The 24,114-nt window shown below is 36.6% G+C and overlaps 2 protein-coding genes across 5 annotated transcripts in view; both read right to left on the bottom strand.

The window, feature by feature from the left end:
• The window catches only part of LOC134815853 (tetratricopeptide repeat protein 28-like), a 108,924-nt gene that overhangs the window by 38,943 nt on the left and 45,867 nt on the right, over positions 1-24,114 (bottom strand). The window lies entirely within an intron of this gene.
• On the bottom strand, positions 1,115-9,649 carry LOC134815856 (uncharacterized). Of its 4 annotated transcripts, XM_063824442.1 has the most exons (9): positions 9,200-9,649; positions 8,934-9,082; positions 8,429-8,754; positions 8,052-8,238; positions 7,637-7,787; positions 7,345-7,471; positions 6,495-6,596; positions 4,881-4,909; positions 3,836-3,913 (listed from the first exon to the last, which is right to left on the bottom strand). In XM_063824442.1, the coding sequence occupies exons 1-7, from the start codon at positions 9,524-9,526 to the stop codon at positions 6,508-6,510; spliced, it is 1,356 nt and encodes a 451-aa protein (XP_063680512.1). In that variant the 5' UTR covers positions 9,527-9,649; the 3' UTR covers positions 3,836-3,913; positions 4,881-4,909; positions 6,495-6,507. The 4 variants fall into 4 exon arrangements, with proteins under 4 accessions (XP_063680511.1, XP_063680510.1, XP_063680512.1 ...); XM_063824441.1 differs by lacking the exons at positions 3,836-3,913; positions 4,881-4,909 and adding an exon at positions 1,115-2,116; XM_063824443.1 differs by lacking the exons at positions 3,836-3,913; positions 4,881-4,909 and adding an exon at positions 4,910-4,924.

Here is a 24,114-nt window from a genome sequence, read left to right on the forward strand (position 1 = left end):
GGTCTACAAATGTGTCCAGCTCGGTCCATACAGATAGCCACAACCAACATTAGTTGGAGCCACGTTGAGTATTCCAGTATAGGATTTGCAGCAGCCCTGTAGTAAAATTGTAATGAAACTTATTTATTAAAACTTATTTCGAATGGGCTGTCGAAAAATTCTTGTATATTATAATTTTATGCTATGGTCATAATGGCATTTCATTTAAGAATCACGAAATGAGACAGAAGACAAACGGCAATTGGAAAAGGAATAAGATTAGGAGACACTTACTTATTGTACATGCCGTTTCCGTAAGATGCATCATTAGTAGTAAAAGAAAGCGCAGCCGGTATTGCTACGAAGACTATTTGGAGCACATCCACAAAGGAGAGATACACACAAAACACATTAGACTGGAAAAACGGATGCTGCAGGAGTGGCTGAGGAAGTGGATGGTGAGGAATAGCAGAAGATTTCTTTGGTTCATAACTTTTTAAATAGTAAAAATTTACCTTTAAGATTTACGTAAAATCCGGATTGGAGTATTATTTATTTTTTACTTGTCGCAACAACCGGGATAAAGATAATTTTACACAGAATACATTTAAGATTTACCATAGAAAAATACTTACCATAGAAAAAGATTTGAAATGAAATGATCGATAAAATATACCTTCAGATTCTTGATGACGGCGTAAAAGCAAGCCACGTTGCCAACAATGGTAATAACGATGATGACCCAGAGAATAGCTCCGAGGATCTTCAACTCATCAACAGTCCAACTGCTCGAGAAGGAAAGTTTTGTTGAGAAGATTGGTTCTGTCGTTGAATTGAATACGGAGGTGGTTAAATGAGAGAGGTGGGTAAGAGCATCACTGGTTTGGTTGATGGGAACTCTACCGGAGTGCTGTGTGACTACGGGACTGAACGCTGTAACTGATACCGCCGACATTTCAGATCAGATTCGGAGATGAGCTCTCTAAACCATAGCTTGAGCTTTGATAATAAAGTTAGCAACAAACATAATATAGAAAGCACAGCAACTTAATTCTAATGTATAAATATAATAATAAAGTAATCTGTAAAAAGTTAACTTTTGATAACCGAGAAAAATTAAACAGTTAAAAACAAATTTTGTGGGACATTTTTCGTCAATTTACAATGATATTTACAATATTATACAAGATCACAGCATTTCAGGAAACATTAACTGCGATACGTGACGAGTGTTAACGCCAAAAGAAACATTAAAATAAAATCATCGAAAATTTCAAGAAAATAACATCAGGCCAATAAATATGACAAGTAATGAGCTCTTAAGTCACTGTAAAAGTTAATCAAATGATCTTCTGCACATCACACCGCAACGTAAGAGCACATTACATGGTGTCAAACTCCAAACAGAGTGTAGGAGAAAAAAGCTTTATAGAACGTAAAGCATATCATACAAGGTAACACTTAACGTAGTTATATCCGGTATGTAGTTCTGTAACCTTGTTTACTTTCATCATTGCAGACAAATACGATTGCTCAGTGCTGCTGAGTTTCAGTAAAATACCCTAACACAGTAGACCCTCTCCAATGTTTGGAACTAACTCAATTTCATAAAACTGTCGATGCACCAAATTAGCAGTCTACACGACGAATAAACAACATTGGAAATGAATTACTGAAATTTATAACTGATCAGTATCGCCTTAGAAATATCGCTCAACATGGATAAAGAACGGCATGCTAGTCAAGTGGTATGAACTGAAAGTTTTTGGGGTGAATCTAACGGAAAGTGTGCGAATTATTCAAGTTAGCAAAAGGGGTCTACCGTTAAGTTCAAGTAAAATAATTGAATCATTTCCTTAGTCGTACTAACACATAATTAAAATTTTCATCAGTTATTAAAAGAATTAAAATAGGAAATAGTAAAAACCTTGCTCCACCAAACCCGGCCGGAGCACCACAGTGTCTCTATCACAAAACCTTTCTCTCTCACCTCATTTCCCTCAGGCTTCAGTAAGCGCGGTGAGAGCCAGAGGGTCGGTGATGGCAGTGGAGTTGTTGGCAAAGAGTTGGGTGTGCTGTGCTGTACTCTCTCCGGAGGGAGTCAGGGAGGACTTGAGTCTTAGCAGGGAGGTGTTCACTGCAATAGTACAACTTAGGTCAACTGTAACTTACAACTCTCACAAGTTATAAGTTTATAACACACCACACAAGTCACAAGATAGGAAATAGGATTCATACAAGATAAACAACAAGATAAACAACAAGATAAACAACATGATAAACAACAAGATAAACAACAAGATAAACAACAAGATAAACAACAAGATAAACAACAAGATAAACAACAAGATAAACAACAAGATAAACAACAAGATAAACAACAAGATAAACAACAAGATAAACAACAAGATAAACAACAAGATAAACAACAAGATAAACAACAAGATAAACAACAAGATAAACAACAAGATAAACAACAAGATAAACAACAAGATAAACAACAAGATAAACAACAAGATAAACAACAAGATAAACAACAAGATAAACAACAAGATAAACAACAAGATAAACAACAAGATAAACAACAAGATAAACAACAAGATAAACAACAAGATAAACAACAAGATAAACAACAAGATAAACAACAAGATAAACAACAAGATAAACAACAAGATAAACAACAAGATAAACAACAAGATAAACAACAAGATAAACAACAAGATAAACAACAAGATAAACAACAAGATAAACAACAAGATAAACAACAAGATAAACAACAAGATAAACAACAAGATAAACAACAAGATAAACAACAAGATAAACAACAAGGTAAACAACAAGATAAACAACAAGATAAACAACAAGGTAACAACCAAATTCTATTGGCTACACAGATTTTGGCTACACAGATTTTGATTTTTAGACCGCCTATTCATTTTCAATCCCCGACATAAATCTCCCAAAATGTGGCTGACACGCAAAATGACACAGAATGATGTTTTAAAAGTGACAGATTTCTGTGGGCAGCCATGCATCTTCTTACCGAGACACAACAGGACCGCTGCATTGTAGCTGAGATAATTGTTGCTGAGATAATTTTATTTCAATATTTCAATATGACTCAAACTAGAGAACAAGGTCCATTAAGATGGAAGAGCTCGAATAGCATCCTAATTGTAGATGCGTCGTAAAACTGAAAGTTAAAGGCTTCTTCAATAGTTCAGCACTCAAGTAACCATGGAGGTGCCTAGAGAAATATCTGATGACCTGGTCGATAACACAGACTTAATGAGTGTGGTACTGTGGCACTGTGGCACTGTGGCACTGTGGCACTGTGTTACTGTGGCTGATGTACGATGCACAAGGGTTCAGTGAGACAGCTGAAGTCACACGGAGCTATTAGCTAGATTTAATCAAGATCAACGTAAAATTAGGGAAAAGAACAATCGCAGAAAAAGTTTCAACCGAGTGTAGAAACTAGAAGCCTCATGGGGCTCTAGCAGCTAAGTGTACCACATAACACTAGATATCAGCTCAAGTGGGTTCAACTAATCTACAATGCTAAATCACGAACACTCGTGGCGAAGCTTCAACACCTAAAAATAGTGTCATTGTGCTAATGGCCAGTAGAGGCAGGAGTCCCGGCTCTACTGGCTCTACACTTTACCTCAAGAGCTCAATACGGTACTAAGGAATAGTAAATTCAACGAATAGAAAATATTTCATGAACGTCGTGTGAAATTAAGACATGTTATGAAAATTTGATGGTTACAATTACATTTGTGGTGCTTCTGCAAACAGGCTTCAGTAAGCGCGGTGAGAGCCAGAGGGTCGGTGATGGCAGTGGAGTTGTTGGCAAAGAGTTGGGTGTGCTGTGCTGTACTCTCTCCGGAGGGAGTCAGGGAGGACTTGAGTCTTAGCAGGGAGGTGTTCACTGCAATAGTACAACTTAGGTCAACTGTAACTTACAACTCTCACAAGTTATAAGTTTATAACACACCACACAAGTCACAAGATAGGAAATAGGATTCATACAAGATAAACAACAAGATAAACAACAAGATAAACAACAAGATAAACAACAAGATAAACAACAAGATAAACAACAAGATAAACAACAAGATAAACAACAAGATAAACAACAAGATAAACAACAAGATAAACAACAAGATAAACAACAAGATAAACAACAAGATAAACAACAAGATAAACAACAAGATAAACAACAAGATAAACAACAAGATAAACAACAAGATAAACAACAAGATAAACAACAAGATAAACAACAAGATAAACAACAAGATAAACAACAAGATAAACAACAAGATAAACAACAAGATAAACAACAAGATAAACAACAAGATAAACAACAAGATAAACAACAAGATAAACAACAAGATAAACAACAAGATAAACAACAAGATAAACAACAAGATAAACAACAAGATAAACAACAAGATAAACAACAAGATAAACAACAAGATAAACAACAAGATAAACAACAAGATAAACAACAAGATAAACAACAAGATAAACAACAAGATAAACAACAAGATAAACAACAAGATAAACAACAAGATAAACAACAAGATAAACAACAAGATAAACAACAAGATAAACAACAAGATAAACAACAAGATAAACAACAAGATAAACAACAAGATAAACAACAAGATAAACAACAAGGTAAACAACAAGATAAACAACAAGATAAACAACAAGATAAACAACCAAATTCTATTGGCTACACAGATTTTGGCTACACAGATTTTGATTTTTAGACCGCCTATTCATTTTCAATCCCCGACATAAATCTCCCAAAATGTGGCTGACACGCAAAATGACACAAAATGATGTTTTAAAAGTGACAGATTTCTGTGGGCAGCCATGCATCTTCTTACCGAGACACAACAGGACCGCTGCATTGTAGCTGAGATAATTGTTGCTGAGATAATTTTATTTCAATATTTCAATATGACTCAAACTAAAGAACAAGGTACAAGGTTCTTCTAGTCTCGGTACACCCACATTTGATATGTATCAGTTATCAAAACATTCTGTAAGCGAGCTAACAAACAATACGCAGACGACAAATCATCACCATGATGTTGCGACGTATGAGTATGGGTTGACGTATGAGTATGAACAGTGTAGGGTTACTTTCACTTCCATGATACTGATAACAACAATATCTTTGTGCTGGAAGTTGAACTGAACTAGATAACTAGACCTCTAGGTTTAGGTGCTCATATCAATCAAAGTAACCTAGGAATGTAGTTGAAAAAGCCGTGGATTCCATCTGCTAACAGACTACATTGATTTGCACTTCCAGCCAAGAAAACGAGTGCAGAAAACAGACTGAAGAAGAAACAGACCGAAGAAATTTGACGTAAAAGCTCCTGACGAATATGCGAGAGACACGAAATTATTAAAATGGAAGAGCTCGAATAGCATCCTAATTGTAGATGCGTCGTAAAACTGAAAGTTAAAGGCTTCTTCAATAGTTCAGCGCTCAAGTAACCATGGAGGTGCCTAGAGAAATATCTGATGACCTGGTCGATAACACAGACTTAATGAGTGTGGCACTGTGGCACTGTGGCACTGTGGCAATTTGGCTGATGTACGATGCACAAGGGTTCAGTGAGACAGCTGAAGTCACACGGAGCTATTAGCTAGATTTAATCAAGATCAACGTAAAATTAGGGAAAAGAACAATCGCAGAAAAATATTCAACCGAGTGTAGAAACAAGAAGCCTCATGGGGCTCTAGCAGCTAAGTGTACCACATAACACTAGATATCAGCTCAAGTGGGTTCAACTAATCTACAATGCTAAATCACGAACACTCGTGGCGAAGCTTCAACACCTAAAAATAGTGTCATTGTGCTAATGGCCAGTAGAGGCAGGAGTCCCGGCTCTACTGGCTCTACACTTTACCTCAAGAGCTCAATACGGTACTAAGGAATAGTAAATTCAACGAATAGAAAATATTTCATGAACGTCGTGTGAAATTAAGACATGTTATGAAAATTGGATGGTTACAATTACATTTGTGGTGATTCTGCAAACTTGTGAAACCGGAGACTGGTCAGTACACGTTCTGCAGCTGTGAAATATTTCATGACTTATACCGTCTACCAGTGAGACAGAATAATCAATCAAAAATATTAAGCAGCTGGTATGAAATGAATCCCATGCAACCCGCCCACACCCACTACAGCGAACAGCAAATAGCAAACAGCCATGCATTAGGAACACGTTAGAGGGCGCCCCATATAATGTAACTATAATATGTTAACGGAAAATAAGAATTAGATACTATTATTGCTTCAAACACAAGGCACGCAAAATATTGAGATGTGTCCAAAATGTAACGGAAATGACTATATTTTTGAAGGAAGCGGCTGGATAAAGACCAGAAATATGTTATAAAAATACACTAAACACAGATATTTCACGGTATCACGTTTTACGACAATCATGCGCTAGTTGGCTTGTTAGCAACACCACACATACCGTTACTATTCATTTAGGATTTGTTATTTGATCTGGTCAAAGTAGATTGGGTATGTTTGAGCCTGGAGGTTAACCTTCTGGCTTTGAATTTGATCACCGACGCTGAAAATGGGAGTTCAAATGTCTTCACATGGTCCTCTGAAGACCTTATCTTTATCATTTGTGGGTTATCGAAAAATGTAGAGGAACTGCACGAAAAACAAAGCAGCTTCGTTCGTTTGACTTCGTCTTGGAGAAGGTTAGTGGAAATCTTATACGAGAAGAAGGTTTTAACTTGAAAGCTCTTCTAGTTGGAGGTATTCTCAACTCATAGTGCACTCATGTTTAACAGTTGACTGGTCACAGAGGCATTGGATTAGAAACATATGTTCAAATGTTTTTTAAACGCCGTATTTTATAACATGTAAATACTAGCCCATAATTTTAACCCTCAAGGAAAAGTAAAACGAAATATTCAGCGTGGAGAGATGTTTGATATTTTCTCGCGTTATCCGTTTCTTTTTCTGTCAACACCACCCGACATTTTAATACTCTCTAATAATCAGATATTAATTACAGTTTACACTGTATTTAATACCATCATAAAACTAAATATTCTGAATATCAGGGATACTTCTTTCATTGAGGAGGGGAAATGTTAGTCTCCGACTCAATGCTTGATTGACATATTTTGCCGAGGTCAGATCCGTTTGTATTTTTGATCAAATTTATTCATTTTATACGTGTGCTTCATTTTTACTCGAATGATGATCTAATAAGTTAACATATGACTTTTTTTTGACGCTTAAAAAATTCTTCCAATTTTGATGAACAAAGCAATCTGATAAGGTGCTATTAGTATTTTTCTCACCTGACGAGGCAAGAGACTTCTGTTTCGTCACTAGGAATGATCTGATGCTAGCCATTCTGATTGGATACATCCAGGGGTTCAGCATGGGTCCCAGGAAGACAAGCACCCGGGCTATCACCTTGTAGTGCTGAAATTTAGTGCAAATTAGAAACGTTTATCTCATTTCGATAACATCGTGAAAAAGCTATCACCTGCATTTTGTTGCAAATTAGAAACATTTCAATAACTTATAATCTGTTTTACAGCGTGAAATATAAAAACAGCCCTGAAGAATGTTTGTCTCATAACTCACACTTGAATAGACTCTGTAACAGTTCTTAGTGTTACAAGTAGCGTGAAGTCTGTCGTCAATCTGATACCAGCGAAGAGGCAGAGTAGACACTAAGATGACAACTGCTTGTATGAAGGAGACTGTGCAGGTCATCCTTACACTTCTAGCTACCCTGTTGATATTCATATTCATAAACAATAAAGAAATGATCGAAAAGGTTATTGTCAAATCGAAACAAGAAAGTAGCCGACCGTGCAATTCCAATTGATGCATTCACAAATTGTAAGTAAGTGAAGGAAATTCCAACAATTGTCAATTAATCAATAAAGTCAAGTTTTGAAAGAATGCAAAATTGTGAAAAAATGAGTTTTGTTAAATGATAATATGTAATAGCAAATTCTAAAAATTGTTTTTTTCACAAATCTGTCTAACTTACAAGTTTTGTTTAGCGGGGTTGTTTTTGTGGAGCTTGTAGCTCTCGCCAAGTTTCCAAATAATGATAGCACTGGTGCCACCGAGAGCTGCCACTGCCAGGAACATTAAAAGAGGACTAGCCACATTCTCCCACATCATGAAGCTCTTGGATCCCGGCCAAGATGTGTCGTTTGATTGCAAAACACAACCTGCAGAAGTATATGCTGTTATATATGACTCAAAACCAATTAAATAGAAGTATCCGTCTTCTAAAGTGTTAATTTGTATTTTCAAAAGAGGAAAAAAACTGGAGAGGACTGAAATTAAAATACAGAGAAAATAAGAATACGGATAAAATTAGAGTACTGATAAACTGAAATTAGAATGCACATGACTCACTCATAAAGATTTTCACGATAACGTCGGTCCCATTGGTATGGGTTTTTCCAGAGCGCGCCACATCGCACACGAAAGCAATATCTGGCTCAGCACCCATACTCTTGTACCAACTCATAACGGATCTGGAGGCGATTATATGAGGAAGGGTTAGCGTTAAAAAAGGAATGGCGGTGCACACTATGAGCGCTATCACTGTCTTGTAGGCCTTGATAGTGTAGGTGTAGGATAGGGGTCTCCAGATGTGGCCAGCTCGGTCCACACAGATAGCAACAACCAGGAGCAGCTGGAGCCAAACCACAAAGTCCAGGATGGGATCTGCGGCTGCTCTGCGATAAAGGGTTTTTTTTGGAAGGTGGCTCTTTTTTTAAATTTTTAAATTTACAAGATCACTTTCACTCCAGAGACTCGGAGCAACAATTCAATTCTTAAGATGCTCGAGCTTATTTGACAAGTTCTTATTTGACAAGTTCTAATTACTAATTACTAATTGCTAATTACTAATTACTTATTGTAGAGACTGTCTCGGAGTCCGGGACTATCTGTAGTGTAGCTAATTGCAGCAGGCACACCCACCAAAACTACTTGGAATATGTCTACAAAAGAGAGGTACACACAGAATATGTTGGACTGGAAGAATGGGTGCTGCAACAGTATCTGAAATATTTCAGGTTTTATATAAAAAGTAAATCTTTAGTTGTTAACTAACATCAGATAGTAATTACGGTGCACACATGTCCACGAACTGACAATGTAAAACATAATGAAAATAACCTTCATATTTCTGATAACAGCGTAGAAGCAGGCGAGGTTGCCCACCAAAGTAATGAACATGACGAGCCAGAGCACACCACCCAGTAGTGTTAGCTCGTGTACAGTCCAGCCCCCACTCTCAAAGTTAGGGGGTGGAGCCAGGGTGGTGTAGAGGAATGTGGAGGAGGTCGTCTCACCAGCTGCTCCTATACTTCCCTTAGTGGTCTGGTGTCCGTGAGATATGTGATCTGTGGAGGGGATACCACCACCTCCGTCAGTCAGTCCTTTTGTTGTGAACATGTTTAGAGAGGATGTGTCGTTCAAACCGTGTATTGTGGACATTTGCATTGTCAGCTAATCTGAGAAGTACAGCAGTGAAGTGAGAGTGTTGGTTCTCAGAGCGGCAGTATCTTCTAGTCTCTATTATAGCAGTGCTGATGAATCATTCACACGTCTCATTCGCTAATCAACCTGTTGCAGAGTTAAGTAGTATTCATTTGTATGATGTGATATCTGGCAACTGGCTATAACAGACAGTTATAAATCCAAAACGATATGCCAAGTACGCCGAATTTCAGCCTAACAATTTACACACTTAAACAATAACTGGGGCAAAGGGAACATTGGAATATTGTGAATGATGTCAGGTAAAGGTCGACAGTGGAAACCAGAAAAGTTTTAATGTTTTAATGTTCTGTCACATTGAAAAATCTAATATTAGAAACGTTATGTCCGAAAACTTGGGTGAAACGTACAGAATGCACACAGAGCTCTATCATATTACTGATGTGATAAAATTAAAGGAATTTGAAGCAAGCAAACAAACGCTGACAAAAATTCTGTGATCTGCAAAGCGGCGTTTATTACTTAGTACTCATGCTATAGTAGCTCATCGACAAATATTAACAGTGGCATTAAAGGTGATGTGTTGATATGAACTTGGTACGAAGCCTTGATAAACTGATAAAACAAGAATCTTAAGGACTCAAATTACAGAGATCGAGATGAGATCTCAACCATTACATATAAATTATCGATATAAAATTATAGACGGAACCCCTTGAAGTGACACTGGCAACCATAGAATTAACATGCCAATCTTCTTCTACAGTTTGGAGATAACGTCGTGTTTATTATTAACTTGCCAGCTACTCTGGTACTTGGGTCAACTTAGTGTTCTAGTGTAGGAACAACACTGTAACAACACTGTAACAACACTGTAACAACATTGTAACAACACTGTAACAACACTGTAACAACATTGCAACAACACTGTAACAACATTGTAACAACACTGTAACAACACTGTAACAACACTGTAACAACACTGTAACAACACTGTAACAACACTGTAACAACACTGTAACAACACTGTAACAACACTGTAACAACACTGTAACAACACTGTAACAACACTGTAACAACACTGTAACAACACTGTAACAACACTGTAACAACACTGTAACAACACTGTAACAACACTGTAACAATTGACCGTGGAAACCGCGGCATAAAAGCTGCAGATCATTAAGGTAATAAGGTATCGGTAATTCGAGGAGCAAATCGATAAACAGTACTAATAACTCCACTGCAGGTGAATATGCTCCTAAAGTCAGGGAGCGGTGACGGCTGAGCGATAATAAGTATATAAATAGAATATAAGAAATGTATGGAGACATTGGTGCAGGTTTGGGTAGGTTAAATTGTGTTGCAATAACTACGAGTATTTTAACGGGCGTCTACTGGGTAAGCTTTGAACAGCGTCAGCAGAAACCTTTAATACGTAAGAAAATGGGTCTAAGTAAAGAATAAGTAGCAGTAATAGCAGTAATAGTAGTAAGGAATAAGTAGACTAAGTTTGAATAAATTATAACCCCCCGGAATTGGTAGTATTTCATTATGGTTGCGTCTTAAAGTGGTTCTACTGACGCAATCAAAATTATAAGGTATATTTATCTGTGTATATTTGAGAGGTATATTTAGGAGCCCTAGTGCAAAGTGGCCTGGTTGAGGTAAACATGTTCTAAATGTTACTTTAAGTGGTGAAGTTTACTAGATTCACGTACTCTAGTTCGACAACTGAACTTCGCTAGAAATCACCCTGTCGAACTTCGGTACGTGTCGAACTAGAGTCCAGGTAGTGTATTCTAGATCGACAGAGTCGAACTTTAGGATTTGTCAAGCTACAGTATACCTGTCGAAAATAGGTAATTGTAAAACTAGAGTACATGTACCAAGATTATGCATCATACAATCAATCTCGGGCTATAATTCTAATAAATTTTCACATTTCTTGTACTTTATCCAATGTGGTATAAACTTCAGGATTATTGTGTTACAATGGAGTCTGAGGTCAGCTGAGCACCAAAATTTAACGATCAATTGTCTCGACTCTCCATCAGCTCCTCTTAAGATTAAATGTACAGAGTTTTAAATCAAAACTAATTGGGATAACAAGCTCACATGTTGAGATGGTATATAAGCCATGAAAGTATAATAATATCTTGTGGTCCGTTCTTCGGCTTCTAAAATTGTTGATATGTCACGAGGGTCACTGGGTAAGGTAAGTACTGATTCACTATATAAGATGATCCTAGCAGACAAGTTACAAATATTCCAGTCATAGAAGATACGGACAGATCAAGAGAAGAGACACTTTTGAATAATCAAATATTTTCTGAAATTCGTTTGTCCAGTCAATCCAAACTTGATATCACAGATGGCTTCAAAAATAGGTCATCAAATAGAATTAGAGACGGGCTAGTTGATCATGGGAACTGTCGAGCACAGACAAATAGCAATTGAAGTTTTAAAATATTGCTACGATCTAATGACAAGCTGGGATTGGTTCGCATTATTCAGATCAGGGAGTGCTAATGTTACGCAATTGCATTCATTATAATTAATCGCAAATTTATGGATTCAGGGGTTCAGAAAATCGCAGACTTGTATATAATGCAGAATATTACAATTATTTGTTACCCTCTGAATTTGTGTATAAGAAATATGTTGCTCAACGAAAAGCATTAACAAAAATGTTCTCAATTTCTGTATATCTAACGAACAGGAATGAAACGTTCTTGTACCGACAATACACAAAAAACGTACAGTAATGAGGTAACATATGATTGAGCACTGTTTTAATTGGGCAGCAAGTGGTTTGTAGTAACCACGTGCCACTTATAATGTGGTTTCTTAACTGTAACAACTAACTAACTAAGGTAATCCTGCTCGGTACTCACCTCTAGACAAAATCTTTGAATTTATACCCGCACTCATTACATGGAATGTTTATAGTCACCATCTCACTAGATTTCAAGATAATTCCTCGATTAGAAATTACTTTTCGAGGTAATTACCACCTGCTCGAACTTTAGAGCATTAGTATCCCGCACAGCTGGAAAAGTTTTTAAATTCCAGTGAATATAGTAAAAAGGTCCTCAGCTTTGATAACAGCTTTTATCACTTAATGTGAGATTAGTCCTTAATGTGAAATTAGGCAAAGTAAAGTGTGATTATGGAACGATTATTATCATTATAAAACAGGATCTTACCGACAAAAATGATTCATAAAAATACCGTAATGCAGTAAACTGTACCCTTGAAACAGATTTTCCCAACATCTGTTGCATGAAGCTATATCTTTGATTTCGTTTAATTCATGCAAGTTATCTATGTGCAAATTTCTACTACTTAAATCACTTCTTAAAACAGATAACAAGTTCATTCTAGGTCTCCCCAATCTGGAACGATAACATCTGAATTTAGCCAAGCATAAAGGACATCGGTGTCTGAATTGTACTGTTAGCTAAATGAACCAGACGAATCTAAGAGGATCGCCATCCAAAAGTTAAAATTTTATCAACTAAGAATATTAATGATCCTGTGCCTTGGTAGACAGTGCTCTCTTGTCGGTGTCCAAAGAGTAATCACTAATTCAGAATTTGGTTGGTTGAGTCGCTAAGCGTTTCCAAGAATTTACTGAGCCTGTTCATCTTAGACCAATAACAGAGAGATTGGATTACTTAATCATTTTAGGAGACTGACAGATAGTTTCCAACCCTTAACTCTAACTTGTACAAGTAGTAGAAATCTATAACATTAACTCTAATTCTAGAAAGCCGGAAGGTCCTATATGAAGTACAGTCGCTTGTTTGGTTGTTTTAATTTTAATAAGTTTGTAATTTCTAAACGTTAAAAATAACATGGCTCAACGTCAATTGTGAAAGTGCAAGATATATTGGATCTTTTTCTTTAAAAATATCAGTTTTGAAGTGTAATCTGACTTTTTAAGAAATATAAGTTTATATAATCAGAATGTTATTCATGCCGATATAGCTAGATTCAACAATTTATTATTACAATACTGCATGGAAATGAAATGAAAATAATCGAAAACTTGTCATTTGATGAACAATATTCAAGAATGATGGAAAAGCGAATAGTTCTTTGCTAAAAAAACTCGTAAAACTAAAACATTGTTCGTGTTTTCCAATTGAGAACACAGATATATTAACATGAACGCAGTATTGTCATTTGGTATTTAATGTTATTGTTATTGGTCTCTAACTAATTGTTTACTAAAAATCAAGGAGCCGGCTGCAACATTTTATACGCATGCTATTGATATGAAATATAATTAAGAACAATGGCCCATACAAGGATATTATCTTAAAACAAAGGATCAAGCGGTTCAGTACTACATTCTATAAAAACAAAAAATAACAAGAATTTACACTGGACAAAGTTTGCATAAAACTTTGGTACAAAAAGTGAAGGAGGGACAGGTAGGAAGGAACAAAAATAATAAATTACTAAAATATAGAGACGGTGTAAGGATATTCCAATGAATAAATTATAATAATACCAAAGAAATGTCAAAGAAACTGGAAAGTACTTCAGGATATAGTCATGAGTCCTCAAGTTATCAATAACAAGAAAGTGTAGACACGTGACGTCACCACAACACCACGTGACGTCACCACAACACCACGTGACGTCACCACAACACCACGTGACGTCATCACAACACCACAAGAAAGCGGACTGGACTTCTACTCCAGACAAATTATATAATTCGATGATGGAGGAAGACTGGAAGTTCAAAGGTACAGTCAATTGAGCAAAATTCATTTTAAAGTTGATTCAATAACAAGCAATTCATGCTCCTGTTATGCCAAAATATTTCAAGCACGCAAAGTATGCAAAGTATGCTTGTAGTATTATTAACGTCAAAATTATAATAAAAATCACCTGTTTGAGTGGGCTGAAGACAAAAATCAAAATATCTACAGTCAGTAGACTGTATTCGATGTGCTATTAATTTCTACGAATAACTATGTCAATCATGCTAATGAGAGTTCTGTTAGTAACAGTGTTAGTAAAAGTGTTAGTAACAGTGTTAGTAACAGTGTTAGTAACAGTGTTAGTCACAGTGTTAGTAACAGTGTTACTCAACAATATCATACCCCAGTTTGTGATTCATTGTCCCAGTTCGAATGGTTGAGGAAACTCTGTGACTCTGACAGTCTGACGTGTGCACACTTCGAAGGTTTGTTAGATTCTAGAAACTGAATAAACTCCCAATATCCAGCACTGATAACTGTTGACTACTCACTACTCAGCTAGTCGTTATAAAAATGTCAAATATGTAGGTCGCTTAACTGAAGGTTGTATGTCCTGATCACCAACCTCGAACGTACTACACAATGGCTGGATCGAACACATTAGAGAATATGTTTAAGATTTGTAAGGCTGGGTTCAAGAATACTTTTCACACAATTTTCTAATAACACTATCGTTATTTCTTATACACTATTTCTTATACACTATTTCTTATACACTATTTCTTATACACTATTTATTATATAGATTTATTATATAGATTTGTTATATGCAGTTGTTAGATTATTTGTAACATAATCGAGAGATAAAGTTAATCAAGGAGCTTGACACACGTTGCAACTGGGCACGAGACAACGTGTAGCAACAAGGAGCACTTATATTACATAATTCAAACTTAAAACATTAAGCGAAGATGCCAAGCAAGATTAAAATGAAAAACGTTTTGCAAGCTGTTGCCCAGCCTAAGGTAAAAGAGTGATGAGTGATAAAGGATCACACAGGGAACAAAAGTTTTACATACTCATCTGTGTGATGTCTGTGTGGAATTACGCTTAGTTTAGGTTTAAGTTTAACTTATATTCTTTGTTAATTTCGCTAATTAATGATTACAGCGCCAACATGGGGAATGCCATTCAATGAAACTTATTCTTATCATATAATTAAACACTAAACAGTTGCAAAGTTGCACTTGCAACACTTGCAAAGTTATAATTATTAATTATCCTTCAAAACAACATAATTAAATCTTTACGGCCACTACACTGTGGGAAGATGTAATGAACATTGCACGTCTTATCTATTCTTGTCGATAATTTGTTGACCGCAACATAAAATTGTCAATGAAAAGAAATTGTCAATAAAAAGATCAAGACGTTAGTTTTGGCAGTTTAGTTGTCAAACTAATTTTACTTTCCAGTTAACATCTACCGAAGTGTTTTTGTCACCGACGGAGGCTGAGCAATGTTAGGTTGCAGCTAGAGTAAACAGAATGTTAGGTTGCAGCTAGAGTAAACAGGATGTTAGGTTGCAGCTAGAGTAAACAGAATGTTAGGTTGCAGCTAGAGTAAACAGAATGTTAGGTTGCAGCTAGAGTAAACAGAATGTTAGGTTGCAGCTAGAGTAAACAGAATGTTAGGTTGCAGCTAGAGTAAACAGAATGTTAGGTTGCAGCTAGAGTAAACAGAATGTTAGGTTGCAGCTAGAGTAAACAGAATGTTAGGTTGCAGCTAGAGTAAACACAATGTTAGGTTGCAGCTAGAGTAAACAGAATGTTAGGTTGCAGCTAGAGTAAACAGAATGTTAGGTTGCAGCTAGAGTAAACAGAATGTTAGGTTGCAGCTAGAGTAAACAGAATGTTAGGTTGCAGCTAGAGTAAACACAATGTTAGGTTGCAGCTAGAGTAAACAGAATGTTAGGTTGCAGCTAGAGTAAACAGAATGTTAGGTTGCAGCTAGAGTAAACAGAATGTTAGGTTGCAGCTAGAGTAAACAGAATGTTAGGTTGCAGCTAGAGTAAACAGGATGTTAGGTTGCAGCTAGAGTAAACAGAATGTTAGGTTGCAGCTAGAGTAAACAGAATGTTAGGTTGCAGCTAGAGTAAACAGAATGTTAGGTTGCAGCTAGAGTAAACACAATGTTAGGTTGCAGCTAGAGTAAACAGAATGTTAGGTTGCAGCTAGAGTAAACAGAATGTTAGGTTGCAGCTAGAGTAAACAGAATGTTAGGTTGCAGCTAGAGTAAACAGAATGTTAGGTTGCAGCTAGAGTAAACAGAATGTTAGGTTGCAGCTAGAGTAAACAGAATGTTAGGTTGCAGCTAGAGTAAACAGAATGTTAGGTTGCAGCTAGAGTAAACAGAATGTTAGGTTGCAGCTAGAGTAAACACAATGTTAGGTTGCAGCTAGAGTAAACACAATGTTAGGTTGCAGCTAGAGTAAACAGAATGTTAGGTTGCAGCTAGAGTAAACAGAATGTTAGGTTGCAGCTAGAGTAAACACAATGTTAGGTTGCAGCTAGAGTAAACACAATGTTAGGTTGCAGCTAGAGTAAACAGAATGTTAGGTTGCAGCTAGAGTAAACACAATGTTAGGTTGCAGCTAGAGTAAACAGAATGTTAGGTTGCAGCTAGAGTAAACAGAATGTTAGGTTGCAGCTAGAGTAAACAGAATGTTAGGTTGCAGCTAGAGTAAACAGAATGTTAGGTTGCAGCTAGAGTAAACAGAATGTTAGGTTGCAGCTAGAGTAAACAGAATGTTAGGTTGCAGCTAGAGTAAACAGAATGTTAGGTTGCAGCTAGAGTAAACAGAATGTTAGGTTGCAGCTAGAGTAAACAGAATGTTAGGTTGCAGCTAGAGTAAACAGAATGTTAGGTTGCAGCTAGAGTAAACAGAATGTTAGGTTGCAGGTAGAGTAAACATAATGTTAGGTTGCAGCTAGAGTAAACAGAATGTTAGGTTGCAGCTAGAGTAAACAGAATGTTAGGTTGCAGCTAGAGTAAACAGAATGTTAGGTTGCAGCTAGAGTAAACAGAATGTTAGGTTGCAGCTAGAGTAAACAGAATGTTAGGTTGCAGCTAGAGTAAACAGAATGTTAGGTTGCAGCTAGAGTAAACAGAATGTTAGGTTGCAGCTAGAGTAAACAGAATGTTAGGTTGCAGCTAGAGTAAACACGATGTTAGGTTGCAGCTAGAGTAAACAGGATGTTAGGTTGCAGCTAGAGTAAACAGAATGTTAGGTTGCAGCTAGAGTAAACAGAATGTTAGGTTGCAGCTAGAGTAAACAGAATGTTAGGTTGCAGCTAGAGTAAACAGAATGTTAGGTTGCAGCTAGAGTAAACAGAATGTTAGGTTGCAGCTAGAGTAAACAGAATGTTAGGTTGCAGCTAGAGTAAACAGAATGTTAGGTTGCAGCTAGAGTAAACAGAATGTTAGGTTGCAGCTAGAGTAAACAGAATGTTAGGTTGCAGCTAGAGTAAACAGAATGTTAGGTTGCAGCTAGAGTAAACAGAATGTTAGGTTGCAGCTAGAGTAAACAGAATGTTAGGTTGCAGCTAGAGTAAACACAATGTTAGGTTGCAGCTAGAGTAAACACAATGTTAGGTTGCAGCTAGAGTAAACAGAATGTTAGGTTGCAGCTAGAGTAAACAGAATGTTAGGTTGCAGCTAGAGTAAACAGAATGTTAGGTTGCAGCTAGAGTAAACAGAATGTTAGGTTGCAGCTAGAGTAAACAGAATGTTAGGTTGCAGCTAGAGTAAACAGAATGTTAGGTTGCAGCTAGAGTAAACAGAATGTTAGGTTGCAGCTAGAGTAAACAGAATGTTAGGTTGCAGCTAGAGTAAACAGAATGTTAGGTTGCAGCTAGAGTAAACAGAATGTTAGGTTGCAGCTAGAGTAAACACAATGTTAGGTTGCAGCTAGAGTAAACACAATGTTAGGTTGCAGCTAGAGTAAACAGAATGTTAGGTTGCAGCTAGAGTAAACAGAATGTTAGGTTGCAGCTAGAGTAAACAGAATGTTAGGTTGCAGCTAGAGTAAACAGAATGTTAGGTTGCAGCTAGAGTAAACAGAATGTTAGGTTGCAGCTAGAGTAAACAGAATGTTAGGTTGCAGCTAGAGTAAACAGAATGTTAGGTTGCAGCTAGAGTAAACAGAATGTTAGGTTGCAGCTAGAGTAAACACAATGTTAGGTTGCAGCTAGAGTAAACACAATGTTAGGTTGCAATTAGAGTAAACAGAATGTTAGGTTGCAGCTAGAGTAAACAGAATGTTAGGTTGCAGCTAGAGTAAACACAATGTTAGGTTGCAGCTAGAGTAAACACAATGTTAGGTTGCAGCTAGAGTAAACAGAATGTTAGGTTGCAGCTAGAGTAAACACAATGTTAGGTTGCAGCTAGAGTAAACAGAATGTTAGGTTGCAGCTAGAGTAAACAGAATGTTAGGTTGCAGCTAGAGTAAACAGAATGTTAGGTTGCAGCTAGAGTAAACAGAATGTTAGGTTGCAGCTAGAGTAAACAGAATGTTAGGTTGCAGCTAGAGTAAACAGAATGTTAGGTTGCAGCTAGAGTAAACAGAATGTTAGGTTGCAGCTAGAGTAAACAGAATGTTAGGTTGCAGCTAGAGTAAACAGAATGTTAGGTTGCAGCTAGAGTAAACACAATGTTAGGTTGCAGCTAGAGTAAACAGAATGTTAGGTTACTAGAGTAAACAGAATGTTAGGTTGCAGCTAGAGTAAACAGAATGTTAGGTTGCAGCTAGAGTAAACAGAATGTTAGGTTGCAGCTAGAGTAAACAGAATGTTAGGTTGCAGCTAGAGTAAACAGAATGTTAGGTTGCAGCTAGAGTAAACAGAATGTTAGGTTGCAGCTAGAGTAAACAGAATGTTAGGTTGCAGCTAGAGTAAACAGAATGTTAGGTTGCAGCTAGAGTAAACACAATGTTAGGTTGCAGCTAGAGTAAACAGAATGTTAGGTTGCAGCTAGAGTAAACAGAATTTTAGGTTGCAGCTAGAGTAAACAGAATGTTAGGTTGCAGCTAGAGTAAACAGAATGTTAGGTTGCAGCTAGAGTAAACACAATGTTAGGTTGCAGCTAGAGTAAACAGAATGTTAGGTTGCAGCTAGAGTAAACAGAATGTTAGGTTGCAGCTAGAGTAAACAGAATGTTAGGTTGCAGCTAGAGTAAACACCAAATATAAAAGACAGAAAAGTAATTAAATTAAAACCTAAAAGTATAAAAATGAGGAATAAGAATTGTGTGGTTATTAAGTCCGTGACCGCAGGCTAAACAGGAGCATTACATTAATAATTTGTCTGCAAGGGAGCGATTTTAGGTCAGCAATGAACTACTGTACGTGGCCACCAGGCAAAAAAGGCTGGAAATGTAATTATTTAAATTATAGAAGCTTGCTGCTGGGGCCACAGTATTATATATATATTATTATAGATACTTAAAATAATCGAACCTGACGTTGTGAGTTCGAATCCCAGGTGGGCCGAGATTTCAAAATTGATGGCAGTCGTCAATCACCAAACCATGGTGTGAATGGAAGTGGCTCTCATTAGAGCTGCGAAAATAACACGAGTGCATATGCATGGGGTTGCGTCCCGACTATGCTGCAGGGAAATCTGCATACTGAAAGGACCGTGGCCGCACCGCAAAAGAAAAGGAGATCGGCCCCTCGATCCTAGCTTGCTAGGTTCGCCATTGTTGTTGTTGTTGTTGTTGTTGTTTGATACTAATACTTAATAGTATGTGGCCATTAAGTTGAGCTGCTGTGATCATTAAATGCTTAAAGTTACGATATTGGCAGCTGTGACTAATGTGTAGTTATTTACTCTAATGTGCAATTATTTACTCCTGCGACAGTAAATCAGAAAGACAAAACTAAAACACTCTCTGCCTAATATGAAATAATAACACTGAATTTTAACAGTCATTCATCATTCTGATTATCAAATAATTTAAAAGACAATGGTACTATATATACAGTATTATATATATATACTATATATACAGTTTCTGCCAGACAAAACCACGACTATACGGCTGAGTGACTGTTTTAATGTTGAAATAATGATATATTTGACGCGGAGCCTACATATTATTACAGTCAATAATTAAGATCAACTGCAATTAACCTTGATATTATACTCTGGAACTATAGTGTCTTTGTCAAAGAAACATTTATGTTCTGGTTGACTGACAAGATGTCTAATAAAGGTAACAATAGTAGATATGATAATAATTCTTACAAAATATTACCATTAAGTTCTGTTAACTGGTAATTTCAATAAACCAGGACTATCAGCGTGAGTAAGTATCAGTAAGTACTGTGTACAATACATAGTATTTAGTGGTTCGAATAGGCTCGACTTTCAAAGCTTTCTAAATCAAAATTACAACCGAATGTTGGTACTCCACATGTTTCCATTTCGGAAAATGCTAGATCATAGATGGATCAGAGATAGATCATAGATAAGATAAGAAGATCTAAATGACAAATAAATATTGGAACTGTTGACCACAGATTCGATTATTGAATGAATATGTGCTCCAGAATAGGACTGTTGAAACGTGGCATTGGTAGCTAATTAGTAATTAGAGAACTTATTGCTAGCTAATTAGAGAACTTATTGGGAGCTAATTAGAGAACTTATTGGGAGCTAATTAGAGAACTTATTGGGAGCTAATTAGGGAGCTAAACCATTCTCTAAACAAATATTAATTTTATCAATTTACCAATAATTCGCTCTGAGCACGAAAGAAACCTTGCAATAGAATGTACTCAACGTTACATACCAATTAGTTTGAGTACATCAGTACAACCTTGGAGAAGTAAAACTTTGAAGATGTGAGTAATTACGAGGAGAAGACCCAATAATGAGTTCCAGACATGTGTCTAATTATCGCCTTATCATGTTAGTATCATCAACTTTTCCAGTTCCAGTTCCAACAACTAATACAGAAGTTTAATTGTGAATGTCATAGCCACTTTAAAGTCACAGTAATGAGTAACAGATACAACTAGATACTACTAGAGCAGCAGTTAAGAATTAAGGTGCAGGTGCAGGAGACCTGCAGGCAAACTTATAAATTATTCAACGTTTCAAACGATTAACACCAGACCATTGACCTTAGCCCATCATCTATTAGATAACTAATAACTAGGCACTAGTATCCATGGTAACTAGTCACTAGTATCCATGGTGATAGATAAATGTGCCAAATGTCAAATCAGTGATACACTTTTGGACATGTCTATCAGTCTATTTATTATTTAACTACTAATTAGATTTAGTCTGTGGTCTAGTCCAATAATTTAACCATTTATTTTAGTTTTGATTCTTAGAAGAATCCTGGTCAATGATCCCAAAAAAAGTTTAAAAACTGAAAGCAGCAGCTTGTTGTAGTTATAAAATAGGCAAGCATTCAACTTAACGTAGATTTAATCTACGTTGATCGACATATTTAGCAAATATTATTATTTGACCTATCACGAATCCCATAAACAGCGAAACCTCAAAACAACAAAACATCGCTAATTGAATATAGGTATGTCATTATGAAAGAAAGAATGAAAAGAAATTTGTAAGAAAGAAAGAAATAAATAAACATGAACACTAATAATATAACAATATTGAACTTGAAAATAACATAACTTAAGCTGTTCGACAGCTCAAAAAGGGTTTAACTAGTGCAACTATTATTACCAGGAGCACATCAAATATTTCAACATTAACAAGTGAAACAAATTGAGTGCAAATACCCAGTAAAATACGACTGACAGTTTTATTTTTACCGATTGTCAGAATTTTAAAGTCATCTTAAGTTATGTTAATTGCGAAGAAGACTGACAGGCTTAAAAGAACCTGTATCAAAGTTTAATTACAACGCGTGTCATGTCACGAGAAATGCTCTGACAAAACATAAAAATTGTGAGAGTCTAAGATCTGATTGAGATAGATAGCGAACAGGGAACTCCCCAACTGTTTGTAGGCTGAGGTAAACAGTAAACTTGTAGGTTTTAACTTGCAGTTAAACAGAAAACTGAAGGTCTGGGGATATAATAGTTAAACCTACGAAAGTTTCTCGATTCTTCACATTCATGTTCAAGAGAATTTGTAAAATGTGCCTTGAAGCGGCAGAATTTCCCCATATATAAAGTCAGTAACTTACAAGACAGAAGAGGGACAACATAGTAACAGCGAGGTGCCTCATAACCTGACATAGTTAATATTAATCACCCAAAACAATGAAGTTTCGTATCTAGTGCGGCAGGAGCTGCAGTGAATAACTCGGGTACGGATATAACTGAGAACTGGTGGTGCCAAGTGACTGCAGATGAGGATCTCTTATCGCTAGCTCTCCACTTGTACGATAGCTTCGAGCCGTCTGTGATAGTAAACCACTCAGCCATATAACGGACCTCTAGTATGAGCTTATTTCCGGATCCAGCAGGATCTAGCAGCGAGGAAGCCCCGAAAGAGATGCCTCATCAGATATCTCCGAAACCGTACAACTATGGACTATCAAATTTCACATCAAAGCATCAATGTTTTAAATCCATCTATTGTAATGAATTCGGTCTTTACTAAACTTTCCCAATAGTAACCACGTTAATAACTCATTTATGAGGTCGGCTCGCAACAGACAGGCTTTATTAGAAAGAGAGAGAGGTGCAGACTTTCCTGAAGCCCTTTTAAACGGGGAAGACGGGTACTGTCAAGCGTGCTCGCGTGATTATTGAACAAGAATAATTACGTGGTTATGTCGGTAGTGCGAGAAGTTGTTATTTTTGTGGACAATAGAAGGGTCACAACAGTGCTCAAACCACATTAGATAGGAGACAATAGTTTAACAACGTCAGGGTCACGATGTCATTGCCTTGTCATTATGCCACTCCCTCGTCACTGGGGTACTGATCACTGTCGTTTAGCATACCATTACTACTATATTAGGCATTTTAATGAAATCTATGTCTCAATGTCACTTGAACTTCCGGCCTATTTCAGTGTCACTTGAATCTGAACTTCAAACCTATTGCAGTGTCAATTGAACTTAATTTGAGGTCCATTCAAGATCATTAAATTTCCAGTTCAACACATATCGCATCACATAAATTGTAATCCAGTATCACTAACAGACCACAGACCATTTCAGTATCATTCCAACATTCCAAGACCATTTCAATCACTCAAATTTCATTTCAGAATTGTATACCAAGTCCAGTTCAGTTTCATATCATGTCGCGTCAATTTTATGTCACTGTCATTAAAATACCATATTAGTGTCAGTTGTGACTTCTTAGTGTCACTTCAAGGCCCCTTCCGGACCATTTCAGCGTCTAATTTAAATTCTAGGGTTATTTAACATCCCAATTCTACTTCACACGAAAATAACGTATGTGCGAATGAGGTAAAGTGCGTTAGAGTGCGGTAAAGTGCGGTAAAGTGCGTTAGAGAGATCACGTCTGTAATTACTTGTTAAAGGTACAGCTGCACTGACATGATCTTTAGGTTCCGGCACGATCACTAATTATAGCTTGTATGAGGAGCACTATAAAGTAGTTTCTATCATCTTATAATGATCAGAGTTGCAACTCTTCTTTGAAGTTTGGTAGTTTGTAATAAACGCACGGTTAAGTGTCGAGAATATTGATAATATTGATTATTTTGCCTATAATTCCATGAAATTATACTATTACTAATACTTGCAAGCATATTTCTCAAGCTGTGTCTGACTTATATTATTATTAAGCAACCCCCGCGGATGCAATAGTTTACAGACTGTACAAGTTAAACTTATTGAGACTTGTCT

Source organism: Bolinopsis microptera, chromosome 5, assembly GCF_026151205.1.
Source record: "Bolinopsis microptera isolate Bmic1 chromosome 5, MBARI_Bmic_1.0, whole genome shotgun sequence".
Taxonomy (NCBI): domain Eukaryota; kingdom Metazoa; phylum Ctenophora; class Tentaculata; order Lobata; family Bolinopsidae; genus Bolinopsis; species Bolinopsis microptera.

What these genes read in the sequence shown, in the direction of transcription:
- LOC134815856 (XM_063824440.1), bottom strand. Translation starts at nt 9,526, where the DNA reads ATGCAAATGTCCACAATACACGGTTTGAACGACACATCCTCTCTAAAC. An exon ending in AACCCCGCTAAACAAAACTT is followed by an intron (nt 7,788 to 8,051) that starts GTAAGTTAGACA and finishes GAATATCAACAG; the next exon opens with GGTAGCTAGAAGTGTAAGGA. An exon ending in GTTACAGAGTCTATTCAAGT is followed by an intron (nt 7,472 to 7,636) that starts GTGAGTTATGAG and finishes ACTAAATTTCAG; the next exon opens with CACTACAAGGTGATAGCCCG.